The following is a 19,327-nucleotide window of genomic DNA, read 5'->3' as shown; positions in this document are numbered from 1 at the left end:
GATGAGGTAGAACCTATTACCCTGTTACATTCAAACCCTTGGGAGTTACTTCTACGTGTTGCTTAATTTGCTATGTTATGCTCGTAGACGTGGTTTGGGTGAGTGAAATCCATGATAGATGTGAGATTGTTAATTAATGGTTCAACTTAAGGTGGAAACTTAAATACACATCTGGGTGGATTGAGGCACCTGGAGTACCCAGTGTTGCCTGTATTTTTGGAAATCCCGGAGTACCCGTGTGATTTTCCTATGGACCGCCACCCAGGCTCAAAGGGGTCATAAGATTATTCATGCAAGAAACTTCTATGTGCAGCCACAAGCTATTATGGGCTCTAGCATAGTTGAGTAAGTTACGTGAAGCTCTTGAAGAGGTGGATCAGCAGGTAGAGGGTTGTAGGTTTGGTATGGTCTGCCCGGAGTAGAGAGTTAATGTTTCTGAAAGACTGTGTCTCGGTCATCCATTTCTCAAACACCATGTAGTGCGAGAAATCCAACAGAGGCGATCGAGTCTTGTGGGGAAAAGTGCACAAACCTCTGCAGAGTGTATAAACTAACCATGGTTAGTCGTGTCCCCGGTTATGGACAATTTTGAGTCTCTGGTCTTTGGATATTCATGTTGATCTCAACACTCTATTTAATCAACTTGATTGGGTTAATGATTATTATTTTGGGATTGAGTTGGAGGAACCTTCTCAATATTTTCAACCAACTTTATAGTTAAATAAAATATATTCCTTTGCAATAGGGAAAATTTGGCTTTTCGCAAAAACATTATAACCATAGAGCTTTTCCACCAGCCATATATGCATGTAGTGATAGCTATTATTCATCATTATCCTATGGTGTGAATTTGCCAGTACATTCAATGTACTGACCCTTTGTGGCTGCAACGTCTCATGTTGCAGGATTATCTTACGACGAGTAAGTGATACTTTAGGGTTACAATTTCTACACTCAACTTTGTCGTTGGTGTTGATGGGAATCCACAACCTTTGTTACTTCCGCTATTTGGATTGAGGTAATAGTATTTACGTTATTTTATACATGTGATTTACCTTTGTTATAAATCCTCGAGTACTGTGTGTGTCAGCATACCAATCCAGGGATGACACTTAAGCACAGAGACTTGGCCGTCTGAGGTCGGGTCGCTACACCCTAGTGTTCGGAAGGCCGAATTCGGGGCGCGATACACGCCTTAAGCCGGACAGGGCCGACTCCTCACTCTAAGCGGCATAAGTCTTTAGGGACTTGAAACCTCTCGAACAGCGACCAGTCTCTCGCCTTATCATGACAGTCAGTTTTATCTTTCTCTACTAAGGTGCTTAGCCCAGCAGAACCGGGGCACAATCACAGTAGTTCTCCCAGTGCTACCTTAGCCGATATAGCGGAACGTAAGGTACCAAAACATGGGAGCCGGGCAAACCCAACTATTGACCCAAGACATGATTCGGAGCTGATGCATATAATGCTATAAGTTCGGGGTGCCGCACTGTCGAAAGTGTTCGGACTTCTCACACTGTATTATGGGGTATGCTTAAGCCCCTGGCGTATTGGCTGTACCAGAGTGTACGGGTGCTAGATGTCGTGAATGAACATATATATAAAAAAGGAGGAATGCAATAATAGTCTTAATGCTATGCATTGTTTGTTCAAAAAGGTGCGTTAAAGCAGAATGATACAAGTAGTGCGATAAGCAAAAAGTAGGACTGTTTGACATGTCCTTCCAAGGGCAAGCTGAGGAATAGTATTAAAGCAAATATTTCACTCGTTATCGTAATCCACCTAGGAGTTCCGTGGTGTGACGTAGCTTTCTGCCTCCTTGGTTGCTGCATCATGTGTTCGGCAATCATGCTGCTGGACAGGGTTTCCAGAGATTAAAGTCCTGAAAGAGAAAAATAACAAAGCGGGAAGCCCCTAGTGCGGTTTAAGCCGTGTATTGGGGCGTGCCGTAGTTGTGCCCCCTCCCCGCATGTGCCCATGGTACTTTTAATGCGTAATTATGTATGTGTGGCACGAATTTCGCCGTTTGGCTGGGGCCGGGGTGGGGGCCGCATTGCTATGCGAGCTCGGGACGTGCCAGGCGGTCCGGTTGCCGATTACTCCGGGCGCGCTTGAAGTTGTCCGGGTCCTTGATCGCCGAACTAGTGGATTGCTTTAAGAGGCTACTTTGCGCTTCTGCTGCGAGGGCCGCAGTGTGCTCCTCCGTGCAGAGAGAGTGCTATGTGTTTCCATTTACTGTGATGAACCCCCGAGGTCCTGGCATCTTGAGCTTGAGATATGCATAATGCGGTACCACATTGAATCTTGCAAACGCGGTTCGCCCGAGCAGTGCATGGTAGCCACTGCGGAACGGGACTATGTCGAAGATTAACTCTTCGCTTCGGAAGTTATCCGGAGATCCGAAGACCATTTCCAGTGTTACTGAGCCTGTGCAATGGGCCTCTACACCTGGTATGACGCCTTTAAAGTCCGTTTTAGTGGGTTTGATCCTTGAGGGGTCTATACCCATTTTGCGCACTGTGTCCTGATAAAGCAGGTTCAGGCTACTGCCGTCGTCCATTAGGACTCGAGTGAGGTGAAATTCGTCAATGATTGAGTCTAGGACCAGTGCGGCGAATCCGCCATGACGGACGCTAGTGGGGTGGTCCCTGCGATCGAAGGTGATCGGACAGGAGGACCATGGGTTGAACTTGGGGGTGACTGGCTCCAACGCATATACGTCCCTGAGCGCACGCTTCCGCTCCCTCTTGGGGATGTGGGTTGCGTATATCATGTTCACTGTCCGCACTTGTGGGGGGGAACCTCTTCTATCCTCCGGTGTTCGGCTGTCGGGGCTCCTCCTCGTCATCGCTATGTGACCCCTTATCTTTGTTTTCGGCATTTAACTTGCCGGCCTTCTTGAACACCCAACAGTACCTGTTGGTGTGGTTGGCTAGCTTGTCGGGGGTGCCGTGTATTTGACACGAGCGATCGAGTATATGGTCCAAACTAGACGGGCCTGGAGTGCTTCTTTTGAATGGCTTTTTCCGCTGACCGGGTTTAGAGCCTTTGAATCCGGCATTGATTGTCGTATCCTCGGTATTGTCGCTGTTAATGCGGCGCTTATGCTTGTTGCGACGTGACCTGCCATTGTCGTCCTTGGTATCCGAAGTACCATGGTTCTTTGATATGTTATTACTGCGTGCCAGCCAGCTGTCTTCTCCCGCGCAAAAGCGGGTCATGAGTGTCGTGAGGGCTGCCATAGATTTCAGTTTTTCCTGACCAAGGTGCTGGGCTAGCCACTCGTTGTGGATGTTCTGCTTGAAAGATGCTAGGGCCTCTGCATCCGAACAGTCGACGATTTGATTTTTCTTTGTTAGGAACCGTGTCCAGAATTGCCTGGCCGATTCCTCTAGCTGCTGAATTATGTGGCTCAAGTCATCGGCATTTGGTGGTCGCATGTAAGTGCCCTAAAATTTGTCGAGGAATGCGGCTTCCAGATCTTCCCAACAGCTAATGGACTCTGCTGGCAAGCTGTTGAGCCAATGCCGACCTGGTCCTTTGAGTTTGAGTGGGAGGTATTTGATGGTGTGTAGGTCATCACCACGGGCCATGTGAATGTGCAGGAGGAAATCCTCGATCCATACCGCAGGATCTGTTGTGCCGTTGTATGATTCTATATTTACGGGTTTGAAACCCTCTGGGATTTGATGATCCATTACTTTGTCTGTGAAGCATAAGGGGTGTGCGGCGCCTCTGTACTGGGCTATATCACGACGCAGCTCGAATGAGTCTTGCCCGCTGTGTTCGGCCCGGCCGGACTTACTTTCATTGTATCCGGCGTGACGATTATCGTCTCGCATAGTGGCGCGCCCTCGTGATCCGTAGATCAATCTTGCATGTTTTGCTTTGTCCTCCAATACGTCTCGCAGGTCTGGCGTATTTCCCCATGCCTTTTTATTTGAATGACGTCGGGGTGCGGGCTAAGCTTTTGGCTGGAATGTCTCTCTGTCGCGGCCACGAGGTGGCCGATCAGCCGCGTCATACGCCGGGGATGCAGGTTTTGGTCCTTCCTCCTCCAGTCGGGGTAGCAACCTGTATTTTAGGTAACTCTTGGAGGGGCGTTCGAGTTTATACTCTCTGGCCGCCAGGACTTCAGTCCATCTGTCAGCTAGCAAATCTTGATTAGCTTGAAGCTGCTGCTGCTTTTTCTTAAGGCTATTTGCCATGGCTATAAGCCGGCGCTTGAAGCGCTCTTGTTGGACGGGATCCTCTGGCACGGCGAATTCGTCATCGCCGAGGCTTGCCTCGTCTTCGGAGGGGGGCATGTAATTATCATCCTCCGCCTCTCCATCTGCCGCTCTCTCAGGAGGGCTGGCTCCTCCATCCTCCTGTTCTAAATCTTGCTGGAGGGGATTGTTGTTGTCTTCAGCACTATCTGGAGTGCTATTGTCTCGGGTGCCGGTATCACCACTTTTTCCTTGGCGGGACTTAGAGCGGCGCCGCTGACGCTGGTGCTTGGGTTGCTTCTTGGAGGGGTCATCCTCTATTGTCTCGTCGCCATTGCCTTCTTTAGGTGTGTCCATCATGTATATATCGTATGATGAGGTGGCTGTCCAGTGCCCTGTGGGAAGTGGTTCCTCTTCGACTCCCGCATCGTCGTCCATACCGTCGATGTCTTCGGAGTCGAAGTCGAGCATGTCGGTTAAGTCATCGCCAGTGGCTACTAAGTGGGTGGTGGGTGGGCGGCAAATTTCTTCGTCATCTGCATCCCAATCCTACCGGACGTAGTTCGGCCAGGCCTCTCCTGACCAGGAGAGAGACCTTAATGAGTTCAGTATGTCGCCAAAGGGCGAGTGCTGAAAAATATCCGCGGAGGTAAACTCCATAATCGGTGCCCAATCAGATTCGACAGGAACGGGCGCAGGAGGTTCGGAGTCCGTGGCCGGAGAAGGATCCGGCAGTTTGGCAACACGGCTCTCGTGGAGGGTAAGGTCGATATTCGGCTCGATCGCCGCAGAGGGTACGACCTCCGTGACGGGGTCCATCCACCCGTCCACGGATGGCAAAACTGGCTCCGAATTGAGGGTCGGAGCGGCTGCCGGCGCGATCTCCTGAATACGGTCCGATGGTAGAGCTAAATCGTACTCGGCGTGATTGCATGGCGCACAAGGCAGGGGCTCGAATCCGTCGAAGATCAGGTCTCCGTGGATATCGGTCGTGTAGTTTAAGCTTCCAAACCTGACCTGGTGGCCAGGGGCGTAACTTTCGATCTGCTCCAGATAGCCAAGCGAGTTGGCCCGCAGTGCAAAGCCGCCGAACACAAAGATCTGTCCGGGGAGAAAAGTCTCGCCCTGGACTGCATCGCTATCGATGATCGTAGGAGCCATCAAGCCTAACGGCGATGACACAGAGGAACTCTCAATGAAAGCACCAATGTCGGTGTCAAAATCAGCGGATCTCGGGTAGGGGGTCCCGAACTGTGCGTCTAAGGCGGATGGTAACAGGAGGCAGGGGACACGATGTTTTACCCAGGTTCGGGCCCTCTTGATGGAGGTAAAACCCTACGTCCTTCTTGATTTATTCTTGATGATATGATTATTACAAGAGTAGATCTACCACGAGATCGGAGAGGCTAAACCCTAGAAGCTAGCCTATGGTATGATTGTATGTTGTCCTATGGACTAAAACCCTCCGGTTTATATAGACACCGGAAAGGGCTAGGGTTACACAAGGTCGGTTACAAAGGAGGAGATATACATATCTATATTGCCTAGCTTGCCTTCCACGCCAAGTAGAGTCCTATCCGGACACAAGACGAAGTCTTCAATCTTGTATCTTCATAGTCCAACAGTCCAGCCAAAGGATACAGTCCGGCTGTCCGGAGACCCCCTAATCCAAGACTCCCTCAGTAAGCTTGAGGAAGAAGTATATGTTGCTCAACCCCCAGGTTTTAAAGATCCAAAGCATCCTGACAAAGTCTTCAGACTCAATAAGGCCCTCTATGGCCTCAAGCAGGCCCCACGGGCGTGGTATGATATTTTGAAGGTATTCCTTATGAAAAGGCTTCAAACCTGGTTCACTCAACCCTACTCTTTTCACTAAATCTTATGATGGTGAATTGTTTGTGTGCCAAATATATGTTGATGATATTATCTTTGGCTGTACTGACCAACGTTATAGTGATGAATTTGCCTATATGATGAGTGAAGAATATCAAATGTCTATGATGGGAGAATTGAAATTCTTCTTAGGTCTTCAAATTCGTCAACAATGCAATGGCTTATTCATATCTCAGGAGAAATACCTCAAGGATGTACTGAGGAAATTCGGCATGCAAGATTGCAAAGGCGTCAAAATTCCTATGCCCACAAATGGCCATCTGTGCACTGATGAAAATGGCATCAACTTCGATCATAAGGTATACCGCTCCATGATTGGTTCTTTATTGTACTTATGTGCATCTGGGCTAGATATTATGCTTAGTGTTTGCATGTGTGCCCGATTTCAAGCTACACCGAAGGAATCACACCATAAGGCTGTGAAGCATGTTCTTCGATATCTAGCTCACACACCAACACTTGGATTATGGTACCCCAAGGGCTCGGCTTTTGATCTCATTGGATATTCTGACTCTGACTATGCTGGTGATCGTGTGGACCGCAAGTCAACATCTGGTACATGTCATTTCCTCGGACGATCTTTGGTCTATTGGTCCTCGAAGAAACAGAACTGTGTATCACTATCTACTGTTGAAGCTGAGTACATTGCCGCTGGTTCTTGCTGTGCTCAATTGCTATGGATGAAGCAAACTCTCAAGGACTACAGTGTCAACATGAAGAATGTGCCTCTCTTCTGTGACAATGAGAGTGCCATCAAGATTGCTCACAACCCAGTTCAGCACTCGAAGACAAAGCACATTCAGATTCGTCATCATTTCCTTCATGATCATGTGTTGAAGGGTGACATTTCTATTGAGCATGTGAAGACTGAAGAACAGCTAGCCGATATCTTCACAAAGCCCTTGGATGAGAAGAGATTTAGCAAGTTGCGGTGTGAGCTAAATATCTTAGAATCTTCAAATGTTCTTTGAAAAGGACACTCATCCTAACACTTATGCAAAATTGATGACTTAGATGTGCAACACATGAAGAAACGTTTTTCTTCAATCAATGAAGAATAACACTCTAAGTGTGAAGAAATTAACGAAGAATTTGATTCTCAAAACCCTACGACAATTGTACGCGGTGTCTGAAATCATCATTCTTATACGGTGGGTCACGCCACCACCAAAGGTTGAAAATCCTCAATCTGAGTTTTTTTTTGTTTTGTTGAATTTCCTCAGTTATTCAAATTCTTCAACTTTGCATTGTCTTCATTGTTTCCGTCATTTTTCTTCATTGGCTATATATATATATATGAGTTCATGTCCTCTACAACATTCACTTATGGCTATTTCTTCAAGTTAGTTTTTCTGCTAAGTGAATGTGATCGGACCCTTCCCCCTCTATGCTATACTCAACCCAATCTATTCACAAATTCTTCATGTGCATTCTATTTGAAACTCGTTCAAAATCTTCACTGTGTCCTTGTCAGCTGAAGAAATTGCGAACGTAACTTTAAAACCTATCTTATCTAAATTTTCGGCTTTGCCGCTCAAACCGTTCCGCATCCCACGATATACTTATCCATTCACCCACGATCGCACACGATCTCCACTTCTCAGTACGTGGGTGACACATGTCAAGCGAATGAGAAGTGTCAGGGGCACGTTCGTCCAAATTCTTCGGGCGAGCAGTTTTTCACCATGGCTATAAATACACCTCTTCCCCTTCCTCACTTCCTTTACTCCACTCGACGTCTCTCCAGCTCGAGCTTCTCAAACCCTAGCGCCGCCGCTACATCATTGTCGTCGGTGAGGAAAAGCTTCACTGCCTCGGCCTCATCGTCGTCGTACTCGCGTCGGCCGCGGAAATCTTCACTCCACCGCCGCTGTAGCCATCTTCCTCCGCCAAGTTAGGGCATGGAAGATCTGCACTGACGAACTTCACATCTCCACATTCCAGTTCATCATGTTCTTCATCTAGGGTAATTAAAAGTTACTTTTACTGCCCTCGTTGATTCAAATGATTTCTATAAAATCCTCAAAGGTGTTTTTCTTCATATCTTCACACACTGAAACACCTCACATGTCATCTGTTCTTGATTCATTTCTCTAAGCTATGTTTTTCTTCAAATTCCTCAAATGTGTGGATTTTCGATCTATACATCTCTGGAACCTAAGACAAAGAACGCTTAGTGAAACTCTTCAAGACTCATCTGGTCAAATTTCTCAAACTTGTTCTTTATAAAAAACCTTCTAAGAACGCATATGACCTCTCCAAATTCCTCGCAACTATACTCTGTTCACAGGTACTCATGTCAGCTGCTGAATCACTGGGTTCTCATTAACTTAACTCATTTGCAGCGTTCCTCGAAGAAAAGTTGCATACCTCTTCAGAGAATTCAATTGTTCAAATTCCTCAACTGAAGAAAATGGATGATGGTAAGAAGCCACAGAAAGGAGGAAAGAGGCCTGAGGTCAACACTGCCTTTGAAATACCTGAGGACATCTATGATGGGGACTGCACACCCCCATAGTCAGAGTCCCAGGCTGCCACTAAAGCAGCACCTGAAATTCCTCAGCCTATGGAACCTAAGATCGAGATCCCGGAGGTTGTGATGCAATTGACTGACACTCCTCACCCCAAGCCAAAGGATCCATTCTCAAAGAAGCAGAAATTCAAGGCTGATGATTTCTTCGGCGAGCACGTGTTCTTCACTAACTACAATCCTTATGACTCTGCTCGTCTAAGGAGGAAGCGTTTCTAGACTGCAAGCCAGGCCAACTTCTATTCTTCACTGCTTTTCAACAAAGACAAAATCTTCTACCATGAACATATTCCTCACGTGGACATGGAATCATTACCTTGCTTCTCTCCTGTGCTCAATGTTCTTCATGATGCAGGCCTCCTAAACTTTTGCTCTGACATTGTTGATTGGAATGAAGAGCTTATTATTCAGTTCTACGCTACATTGTATATCACAGGTGATCCTGAAGATATCAACACCTGGGTCTTGGACTGGATGACCGAAAATACTCACTATAAGGCACCGGCCTCTGAATTGCTTCACGCCCTGCCCATCAGTCCACCCAGTGAAGGAGCTCGCTGCCTGTATTATGAACCAGAACTCACAGCTCATTACATGCAAGTATTAATGAAGACTTTAAAGCCCGGTCAAGCCCCAAGGACCAAATTCCTCATGAAGGATTTACTCTATGTGCCCAGAACCGTCTATCGCATTCTGACGAGGACAATGAGTCCCATCAAAGGCCACGACTCATCCGATGAGGAAATAGTTGGCATCATGAAGAATCTACTATTCAACATTATTCGTAGCATTCCTATCTACTATCACGATTTCTTCATGAGGACTGTGGCAAATGCTGCACTTTCTCCGTTTGAGCTAAAACCTTATGCACCTTGAATTATGAGATTCCTCAGGACAAGGTCTTCACTCAACTACAAGGCTGATTTTCAGAATCACCTTAGCTATCTGCCCCCGATTGAACTCCTCAAGCAGGCTTTTACTTCAACTGATGAAAAGGGCAAGGCTCCTGCAGTCATTGATGAAGGCATTCGTCCATTGGATGGTTAGTTTCGCAAAGCTTCATCTTATTCCACCAATGATGACTCTGTCACACATGACTCTGCTGCCAATGCACCCAAGTCTACTCCTCAAGCCACTACTCCTCGTGTGATGACTAACCATGAGCTTCTACTTAGTCTTCACCAGAAGGTGGATCGAAACCATAAATGGGTTAAGCGTAAGTTTGGTTCGTTTCTTCACAACATGACTGCTACACACAATGCAGTGAAGAAAAACCATTACTACCTCCATGAAGTCTTCGATCGCACCTGGGCCATTCTATCACATCTGTATGGTGAAGAAGATCTAAAGAAAATGGGTCTCAAGGAAGATTTTTACTGGTCTGCACCTCCATCGAAGAAATTTAAGAAGGTCAAGGTTCCTTCTTTGGTGTCCAGCTCATATTCTTCATCACGCGATACCGACGAGTACGAAGAATTGGACGACACTGCGGCAGGCCCTTCAACGACAAACGACCCCAACAATGCTGGCGCTCCTTCATTAACTTGATTTTCTTCAGGGGCGTTAGTCCTCATTTTCGATCATTTTGGTCATTCGATGACAAAAGGGGGGAATTTTGAGTTAGTCTTCAAGCGGGTCTGTCTATATGGGCGTTTTTTTGCTAAGTTACAACTCTCGTTCTTCTGAGACTTTATTGGATCGAGTTGTAAACTTAAACCCGATGGTGCTCTGATGCTTTTGATGTTCTTTTTCTGCATGCTTATTCCTCATATATGTTAATGCACGAATGCTGAATTACATCAGTCACCTTATTTCATCATGCATTTCAAATTCCTCATTATGATATGTCAAATGCGTGTATGAATTACAAGATATAGGGGGAGATCTCCATGATTCTACTCTTCAAGTGTGCAATGCTTCAAAAGCAAATTCCTCATCATGCACATCTTCAGGGGGAGTTCTTCTATATCTTGCAATCAAATTCCTCAATATCAGTATTTACACTTCATATGTTTATCCCCGTTGAAAACTTAACCTATATTGTCATCAGTCACCAAAAAGGGGGAGATTGTAAGTGAATCTAGTGCCCCTTAGTGATTTTGGTGTATTGAAGACTTATAGGTTAAGGGACTAATGTGTTTTTGAGTGTACACAGGTCTATAAGTCTATGAGGAGTTTGATATTTACAGAGAAAGTCGACCCCTAAAAATGAAGTTCTTCGACTGAAGACTTTGAATTTCTGAAGATTTTCTGAATACTTTGAAAGTGAAGAAATTGGTGCAATCCTGAAGACTTGGTATTCATTCGAGGAACATGAAGCATGAAGACTTTTGTTTTCGTAGTTTCATTTTCTCTTTCTTGAGTCATAAGAAACACCGTACTGTTAAAGGGGGCAAGGAAATACTAAGAAAAAATTTCCATGTGATGCTCAACTCAAAATCCTACACCTACCAATCCCTTCGAGTGAAGCCATTGGAAATCTCATACAGTTCAGTCATATTCTTCAGTGACAGAGACGAAATTCTTCTGGTCTCTGAGGAATTTGTTCTGACTGAGGAGTTAGGAATTTGCCAGTGCGGATTGCCTACACAGCGAGGACCATGATAGCCCTGAGGAATTTGATACTCAAATTTCCAACCGTTGCTGTGCCTTGTGCCAGCTGTCCCAAAATATCTACCCACCTAACGGTCATATCATTGAAGGGCATTTATGTCTTATCATGTCAGGCTGCTCCCTAGGCTATAAATAGCCGCCCCCTACAACCACTAGCTGGTTAGCTGCTCCGAGAGAAACTGACACTTGTCATTTGAGAGCATCCCATCCTCCAAGGACTTTGAGCGAAAATCATCAAGTGAGGAAAACCCAAACCCAAACACTTACAAACCCCAAGTGATTGAGCATCACTGAAGAGATTGATCCTGCGTGGATCCGACGCTTGTTACCTTTGAAGAATGTGCTTCTTCCAGACGGTTAGGCGTCAAGGTCTAGAGCATCCAAGAGGAATTGTGGATCGCCGAGTGACCAAGTCTGTGAAGGTCCGGAAGTCACCTGAAGACTTACCTCGAGTGATTGGGCGAGGTCTGTGTGACCTTAGCTCAAGGAGAATACGGTGAGGACTGTGTGTCCGGGACTGTGTGTCCTCAGGTTTATATACCTAGCCGCTCCAACCAGATGTACAACTGAGACAGCAGTTGGAACTGGTCTACCAAATCATTGTCTTCACCAAGCTCACTGGTTCGATTTCCTCAACTCTTTCATTTCCTCATAACTGTGTTGAGTGCTTGTTCGTATCTGTGTTTGAAGACTTTGACTAAAGACTTACTCAATTTCCTCGGTTCAATTTCTTCAGTCTGTTTGTCTTCATCCCGTGTTTACGCTTTCTGTACTCTGTGCTTGTTTTCATTTCATCATGATGACTATGCTTGTGCTCTGTTATGTTTACTTTTGAGTACTTATTCCGCTGCTAGTAGTTCTTCGCTAAGGAATTTCCTCACCTGCAAATTCCTCAGTGAAGAATTCATAAAAATCGCCTATTCACCCCCCTCTAGTCGATATAACGCACTTTCAATATCTAAACAACCTATTTGTTGCAAACCATAATTAACCATATCAATCCTTTCAGAGACGTATCACTTCTCATGAAGCACATCCATAAGTTTCTCAACAGAGAAAATATTCCATGGGTCAACATCATTTGGGAAACTTACTACTCCAACACACTCCCAGGAGAGAGATTGGTAGGATCCTTTTGGTGGAAGTCCCTACTCAAGCTCGTGCCCATCTACAAGAAGTTTGCAGTTTGCAAAGCTAAGTCTGGAAATGCAACACTTTTTTGGACTGACTGTTTGGTGGGACCAACCACCGGCAACAAAGTTCCCTCGGCTTAATTCCTATTCCACCAACAACACTGTGACACTGCAACAGATTATCAGATCACAGGAGCTGTCAGAACATTCCCACACTCCTATATCTCAACAAGCATTTCAACACTATAATCTCCTACTAGAGCAACTACTAGAGAGACCGGCTTCTAATGCCACAGATGAATGGATTGTACAAGGATCAATAAGAGGCCACTCTTCCATTAAAATGTACCACCACATGATGGGACCTAGCACAGTACACCACCTCTTTCAATACATCTGGAAAACATCTTGCAGATTGAGGCACAAGATCTTTTCTGGCTCCTTCTCCATGACAGGATCAATACAATGAATTTTCTCAAGAGAAAGACCATGCACCTGGATAACAATAACTGTGCATTGTGTGCAGATAATACAGAGGAAACACTTCTACATCTCTTCTGGAATTGCCCATTTACACTGCAGTGCTGGGACAACATCATTCCATTTAGGCATAGAGGTATATCGATATTTAATGAATTCTAGCTTGCCCAACTTCAACTGCCACAAGATATTGCATAGGACATTCTAACAGTGTGATGCTGGGGAATTTGGTCCATAAGAAACGGCAAGATCTTTAGGGCATCTACAACGCCAGTGCTTACAGAAGGCGCCAGGCTTCTGTTCCTGGCCGTTATGGCCGAATCCCGTTCGATCAAGGGATTCTGGCTAGCGTCGATGCAAAGCCAGGCATCGGACGCCTGGCCTTTTCTTCTTTCGCGCTAGCTTTTTTTATCGAGTGCTACCCATCTTTTACGGGGAGAAACAATCTCATTAGCTCTCAAATAGGCGCCCCGCGTTGGACAGGCAGACTCCTACCCTGATCTTATTTTCTTAAAAAAAATTAGAGGTAATATCACTGGGAGTCATACAACTTGCGCTCGATATTCAGTTTAGTTACAAAACTTGTAAAATACAGAGTTGTGGTCACATAACTTGTCATCTTGTGCGAATACGGTCACTTTGTTCATATCCGGATGTATCCCACGCTTACGCGGCATGCCAGCTGGGCTGTGGCCCACTGTCAGTGACTGAAAAAAATTGGTGCAACACGCCCACGCATCTTTTTGCAGAAACAACCCTCACTCTATATTTGAACACACAGAAGACTCCCATCAGCACGTATGAATCCCACTTGTCAGCATGATGTGGGTGGGAGAAGTGAGAAATAAAAACGCAACAGGTGGGAATTCGAACTCAAGACTTTTCACACACGCAAAGAATAGAGAACCACCACATAAAAGACAACTCTATGCTTTTGAAGAGATACATTTGCTTTTAGACAGGTTATGTTTTCCCAGGTTCGGCCACAAAAATACATCTTCGAAAAATCTATTGTTGCCAGAAATTTTCAAATGTAATTCAAATTAAAAAACACTTCAAAATGTATAATGTTTAACCCAAAGTATAACAAACTTGTTCTTGAGCAAGATCCTTTTTTCTTATTTTTTTTAAGGGGCTGCAAAATCCGGTTTTTGAAATATCTCAGCAATCCCGGGTTTTTTCGCCTGAAATTTTGAATTCATGTTTAGTGTCTAAATATATTTAGTTTAAAACATTACTTTAAATGTGCTTCCTATACAGTGGTCAGCCTCACTCCTTTCTTATAGAAAGTCGTGAATCCAATTCATTGTTGCGGCACCGAGAGCAATATTTTAAATAACACATTTTTTTAAATGAGCGTGAATAATACATTTTTTTTCCAAATAAGGGTCTGATGTTGTATGCCTATCTAAGGATTTAAGTTACGTCCATGTATTTTTAGACTAGCTTCTCTTGTTTAAATTCAAAAATTTCGGCCTCTTACAATTTTTCTCTTAATAGAAATTCATTCCAAATTTTTTTTGGATACGATTAGTCGTCATTGCAAAAGTAGAAAAATTCAGTGTCTCTCTTTATGAACACAAATAGGTGCTTGGTGCAGTGGTTAGCTCATGTGCGTCCATGTTCAAGGTAGATCAACTCCGTCAGGCACCTTTTCTGGAAAATTATCCACGTGCGGGTGAAGAACCCATAGTTGACCGACTGACATGCGGGCCTTGTGTAGATTAGCCTAACATGTTGTTAATGTCCCACTGACTTGTGGCCCCAATCCTAAATTATCCAGTTAGACTCTAACATCAATAACCAGTTAGTGGCATTTGGGCCCATTTATCTGATTGACCAAGAAAAGTTGACAGCGTTGACCACCATCCTGTTGCACCCGTCATTCACTTGAGGCTTATATGTGTATAATTAAATATTTACTACTCGATGGCCTCGTTTAAAAAAAATAGTAGTGCACTTCTAAGGTCAACATGCGCTGGTGAGGTGAATTTACATGCGAGTGTATTATTAGGTGGTCGTGGGTTCAAAACCATCGGCTGGAGTCTTTTTTATTTTATTTGAGGAACTTTGTGTGTAATTAAATAAAATCAAGGGGCTTATATGTAAAATTGCATTACGCTAACAGTGGGCATGTGCGTGCGTGCCATGCCATGCGGGCGGCGGATACGCGTGCAGACAGCCAGAGTGACCGTATTTGCATCGAAACACAAGTTAGATGACCAGAAAACCGTATTTTTAAAATTTTAGCACCAAACTGCACATCCGATGCTAGTTATGTGACTACCAGTGATATTACCTCTTTTTTTATTGTCTAAGCGCCCAAATAAGCATCTTTGCATTATAGATGCCTTTAGATCAGCTGCACCACACATTCATGGCTGAAAGCATTATTTACAGGAAGGACCGTGAACTACTCAGATCAAGGCAAAGCACACCAAAACAGAAAAGATCGGTAGTTAGGTAGAACAAAACATATAATCTGATGTCAATATTTCATAGAACCAGCATAGGTTGAATTTTCTTTATATTGTTTTGCTGGCTTGTACACATTTTAATTTATTAATGAGAATACCGTAGAACTATTGTTCTACGGTTTTACAGTAAAACAAACAAACAAATGAGGCCTGAAACGATGCATGCTTCGTTAAGTCCAAGGTACCGAAACATTATGCGCTTTGGTTCTGAGGCAAAGAAAAATACATGCAGTCCACACTCCACAGTAGGATCTACTGGGGAAATTCACGCACAAGTACTACCATCTCATTCCAAAAATAAATAAATAGCTGAACCATGTATATATTCAACGTACATACAGTAGCATGTTGTCTCACAAAATAAATGTAGGCATATAAACTCTATCCAACTGTTTGGCTGATTAATAAATGTATACATATTTTACTGTTTATAAGATGTATGGAGGCACTTTCTTGTTTGCTTATTAGTTTTGTCAGCAGATATTGTTGTATGTAGTGTCATTCTGAAACCCACTCTAGTAGGAGTATTTAGTGGCACGACTGTACTGTCGTTTCACTTCAACCCCTCTCCGGAGACGCAGCAGGGAGTAGACGGCGCCGGCGATGAAGAAACTGACGAACCAGGCGTTGTCATAGGCCACGACGAGTGCCTTGGACATTGTCGGCAGCACCCCGACCTTGTGCAAGAACCCCGGCATGACGGCGGCGAATCCTGCCGCCATCGCCACCATCGCGGCAACGTTGAAACCGCCCTGGAAGTAGTAGGGGCTGTCGGCTTCCTCCGAGTAGAGCGCGTCGACGTCCAACGCGGTACGCCGCACTATGTAGTGATCGGCGAGCACGACGCCTCCGATGGGCCCCATGAGCGCCGCATTTCCCAGCAGCCAGGTGAAGACGAAGCTCTCGCTGGAGCCGAGCAGCCGCCACGGCTGCAAGGCGATGCCGAGCAGCGCCGTGGCGAGCGCGCCCTTGGCGAACGTGAATGTCTGCGGCGCGAGCGCGACGAGGGTGTTCGCCGGCGCGACGACGTTGGCGGCGATGTTGGTGGTGATGATGGCTAGGGTGATGCCGAAGATGGCGAGGACCCTGGTGGCGGGCCCGCCGATGCGGCTGAGGAGCTCGATGGGGTCGGAGATGACCTGCCCGAAGATGGCCTCGGTGGAGGAGGTTATGGCGAGGCCGGCGAAGGTGAACATGCCCATGAACACCGGCAGCCCGATCTGGCCGAGCACCTGGTCCGTCTGGCTCCGGGCGTACCGCGCGAAATCCGGGATGTTGATGGCCACCGTCGACCAGAAGCTGATGTTGGCGGTGAGCGCCGGGAAGAAGAGCTGCCAGAAGTCGCCGCCGACCAGCCGTGGCGGAAGCGAGAGGATGGGCCCGAAGCCACCGGCGGAGACGTAGGCCCAGGCCAGCAACGCGGAGGTGAGCGCCACGAGCACCGGTGCTGCGTACTTCTCAAGCTTGCGGATGCCGTCCATGCCGCGCATGATGACGGCGAGCTGCGCGGCAGAGAAGACGAGGAGGCACGCGATCTCGAGCGGCGAGGCCCCGAGGCCGGGCACCGGCTTCAGCAGCGGCGCGTGGGTCTTGAGCCACACCGGCAGGAGGAGGAAGATGGCTCGGCCGCCGATCCACGACTCGATCCCGAACCACCCGCAGCCGATGACCGCACGGACGACGGCCGGGACGTGCGCGCCGTGAACCCCGAAGGCGGCGCGCGCGAGCACCGGGAACGGCAGCCCGTGCGTGACGGCCGGCGCGGCCGTGAGCACGAGCGTGGCGAGCACGATGAGGTTGGCGAGCGTGACTGTGGCTACGCCCTGGATCGCTGACATGCCGAGGTCGACGAGGCTGCCGGCGAGGTAGTAGGCCGGCACGCCGACGACGAGGCCGACCCAGAGGCTGGCCAGGTCGAAGCCCGTCATGGTGCGTGCCGACTTGGGCGTGGGGGCCAGGTCGTCCGATCCGCCCGACCCAAGCCTGGGGCAGACGGGCATGATCCTCCTGGCCGTGCCGCCCCCGCGAGGGAGGTGCAGAGGCGCGATCCCGGCTGGCGGCCCGCGCGGGAGCAGAGGCAGCCGCGGCGGCGAGGTGGAGACGGCGAGGAGGTGGTGCAGCTGCAGGTGGTGAGCGGAATGCCGTGCGGCGAGCGGTCGGGACAGGGCCATGGACACGGCGGCCATCGTGTCGACTGTCGAGGTGGTAGTGGCCGCACCGCGAGAGCAGAGAAGCGGAAGCAGGGGAGCGAACGAGAGGAGGGTGTGGCGCGAAATATTGCTGGACTCGAGTGTGTTTGCAAACGGGGGAGGTGATAAGGGGAGGGGCACGTGTTACGTGCAGGGGGGCCTGCGTCCGAGGAGCCGAAACCTGGTTGGTTGCACTGCTGGTTACGGTACCGACGGGCCATTGCCTCCGGCAAAAGATCAATTTCGTTTTTTGTTAGGCAAAAAGTCAAGGTGGCCATGCCTCACCACGCAACAAAAAAAAAGAGACTGTGGCCATCTTCCCACAGTTTCATTGTAAAAAATAGTCCTTCTAAAAAATATACTAAAATGTATCACCACAGATACAGACATACAGTGAAAGGAGATGAAGAGTGACCTCGTCACTGCGGCACATACGCCCGCTGGCCCGAGTGCAACATCTCTCATGAGTGGTTAAACGCTTCGGTGGTGCGCTCTGCTCCATCCAAGAAGATACGCTCGGAATCATCCATAACATCAAAGTCATCAACCGCTTGGATCACGTTGGAAATTTGCCCCGTGAAACAATTGCGGTTTTCTAATTTTACCTTATTTAATTTTCGAGGCAATGCTGAGTATACTCATGGATATATACTCGCAAACCGTCGAATGCATTTTCTTTAGTTAAAAAAGGCTCGGATCCAATATAAAAAGTTCATCAAAACTACAAAGTACCTCAAGTATAATGAAAATTACATCGAGGTCTCTGAACCACTGAACAACCACTTACGCCGTCAGAACGAGCCAACGATGCGCTGTTGTCGCCGCTCCCATACCAGAGCCGACCTGAACTTGTCAATGACAGTCGAAAGTCTTCATGCACGTGTCCCTAAGAATTAGCGCTCTGGAGCCACAATCTTCACCATTGAACCCTTTAATAATTGATCTAAAGAACCTGACACTAAATCTTGTCGTCATATATGCGCAATGAGAAACCCTAACCTAGCCGACCCGAGGAGCTGGCAGGAATTTACGTCAGAACTCTTATAATCTGTGTCGACGAATGAACTTGAGAAGGAACGAAGCCGAAAGACTGACTCGAAGAAGCGTCGCCATCCACCAGAGCGTCATCCATGCGGGGACTAAATCCCTAACATATCTACTAGCCGGAGCAAAGGTAGAGGCATGTCGGATCCATGGGCTCAGCAATGAAGATCGAGGGGAGGAGGACTTTGCCTTAGTCATCTTGCTCAAGGGAAAAGAAAGACATGCACATTGTTACCCATTGAATACTAGAGTTATGGAGCCTTGAAATTGAATAAATATTTACGTGCCTCCCATTATCGATGAGACATCACCTCGTATAGAAAGAATGATATGTGCGTCTGGACTGGACTTGGCGCCTGGACTTGTTGGACTTGTTGTCCCTGTGACGCCCGGATAATTAGGCTACAGTAATCCCGTTAATGACGCCACATCACCGCAGTTACTATTGCTAATCCCGCGTTAGTTCAAAAAAAAACCAATTCAAATTCAAAATTGAATAAAAGGTAAACATCAAAATTTTCAAACTTTAAAACTAAAATGTTCGGGTTGCTTCCAATGATGCAGAAGTAACTACGGTGGAGGAACCACACTTTTATAAAATGTTTAAATACTCTTAGGTGATTTAAATGGTAGCAGGAACAAATGTTTAGATGGATTTATAATTAATAAAATGTTAAAATATTTCGTCTAGGGGTTTAAACTTTGGTAACAGAGGTATAATTAGTAATACTGATTTTGGTACAACTTTTATGCTTTTATA

The 19,327-nt window shown here is 46.6% G+C and overlaps 1 protein-coding gene across 1 annotated transcript; it reads right to left on the bottom strand.

Moving 5' to 3' along the window:
• Positions 1 to 15,632: 15,632 nt before the first annotated feature.
• On the bottom strand, positions 15,633 to 17,633 carry LOC125523926 (purine-uracil permease NCS1). Its single transcript, XM_048689000.2, has one exon. The coding sequence runs from the start codon at positions 17,518 to 17,520 to the stop codon at positions 15,850 to 15,852; it is 1,671 nt and encodes a 556-aa protein (XP_048544957.1). The 5' UTR covers positions 17,521 to 17,633; the 3' UTR covers positions 15,633 to 15,849.
• Between the last annotated feature and the right edge of the window lie 1,694 nt (positions 17,634 to 19,327).

Source organism: Triticum urartu, chromosome 7A, assembly GCF_056163025.1.
Source record: "Triticum urartu cultivar PI428250 chromosome 7A, HENAU_Tu73, whole genome shotgun sequence".
Lineage (NCBI taxonomy): Eukaryota > Viridiplantae > Streptophyta > Magnoliopsida > Poales > Poaceae > Triticum > Triticum urartu.
Note: the sequence above shows the minus strand (reverse complement) of the source record. Positions and strands in the feature narration are given on the sequence as shown.

Coding starts and splice junctions, on each gene's coding strand:
- LOC125523926 (XM_048689000.2), bottom strand. CDS start 17,520: ATGGCCGCCGTGTCCATGGCCCTGTCCCGACCGCTCGCCGCACGGCAT.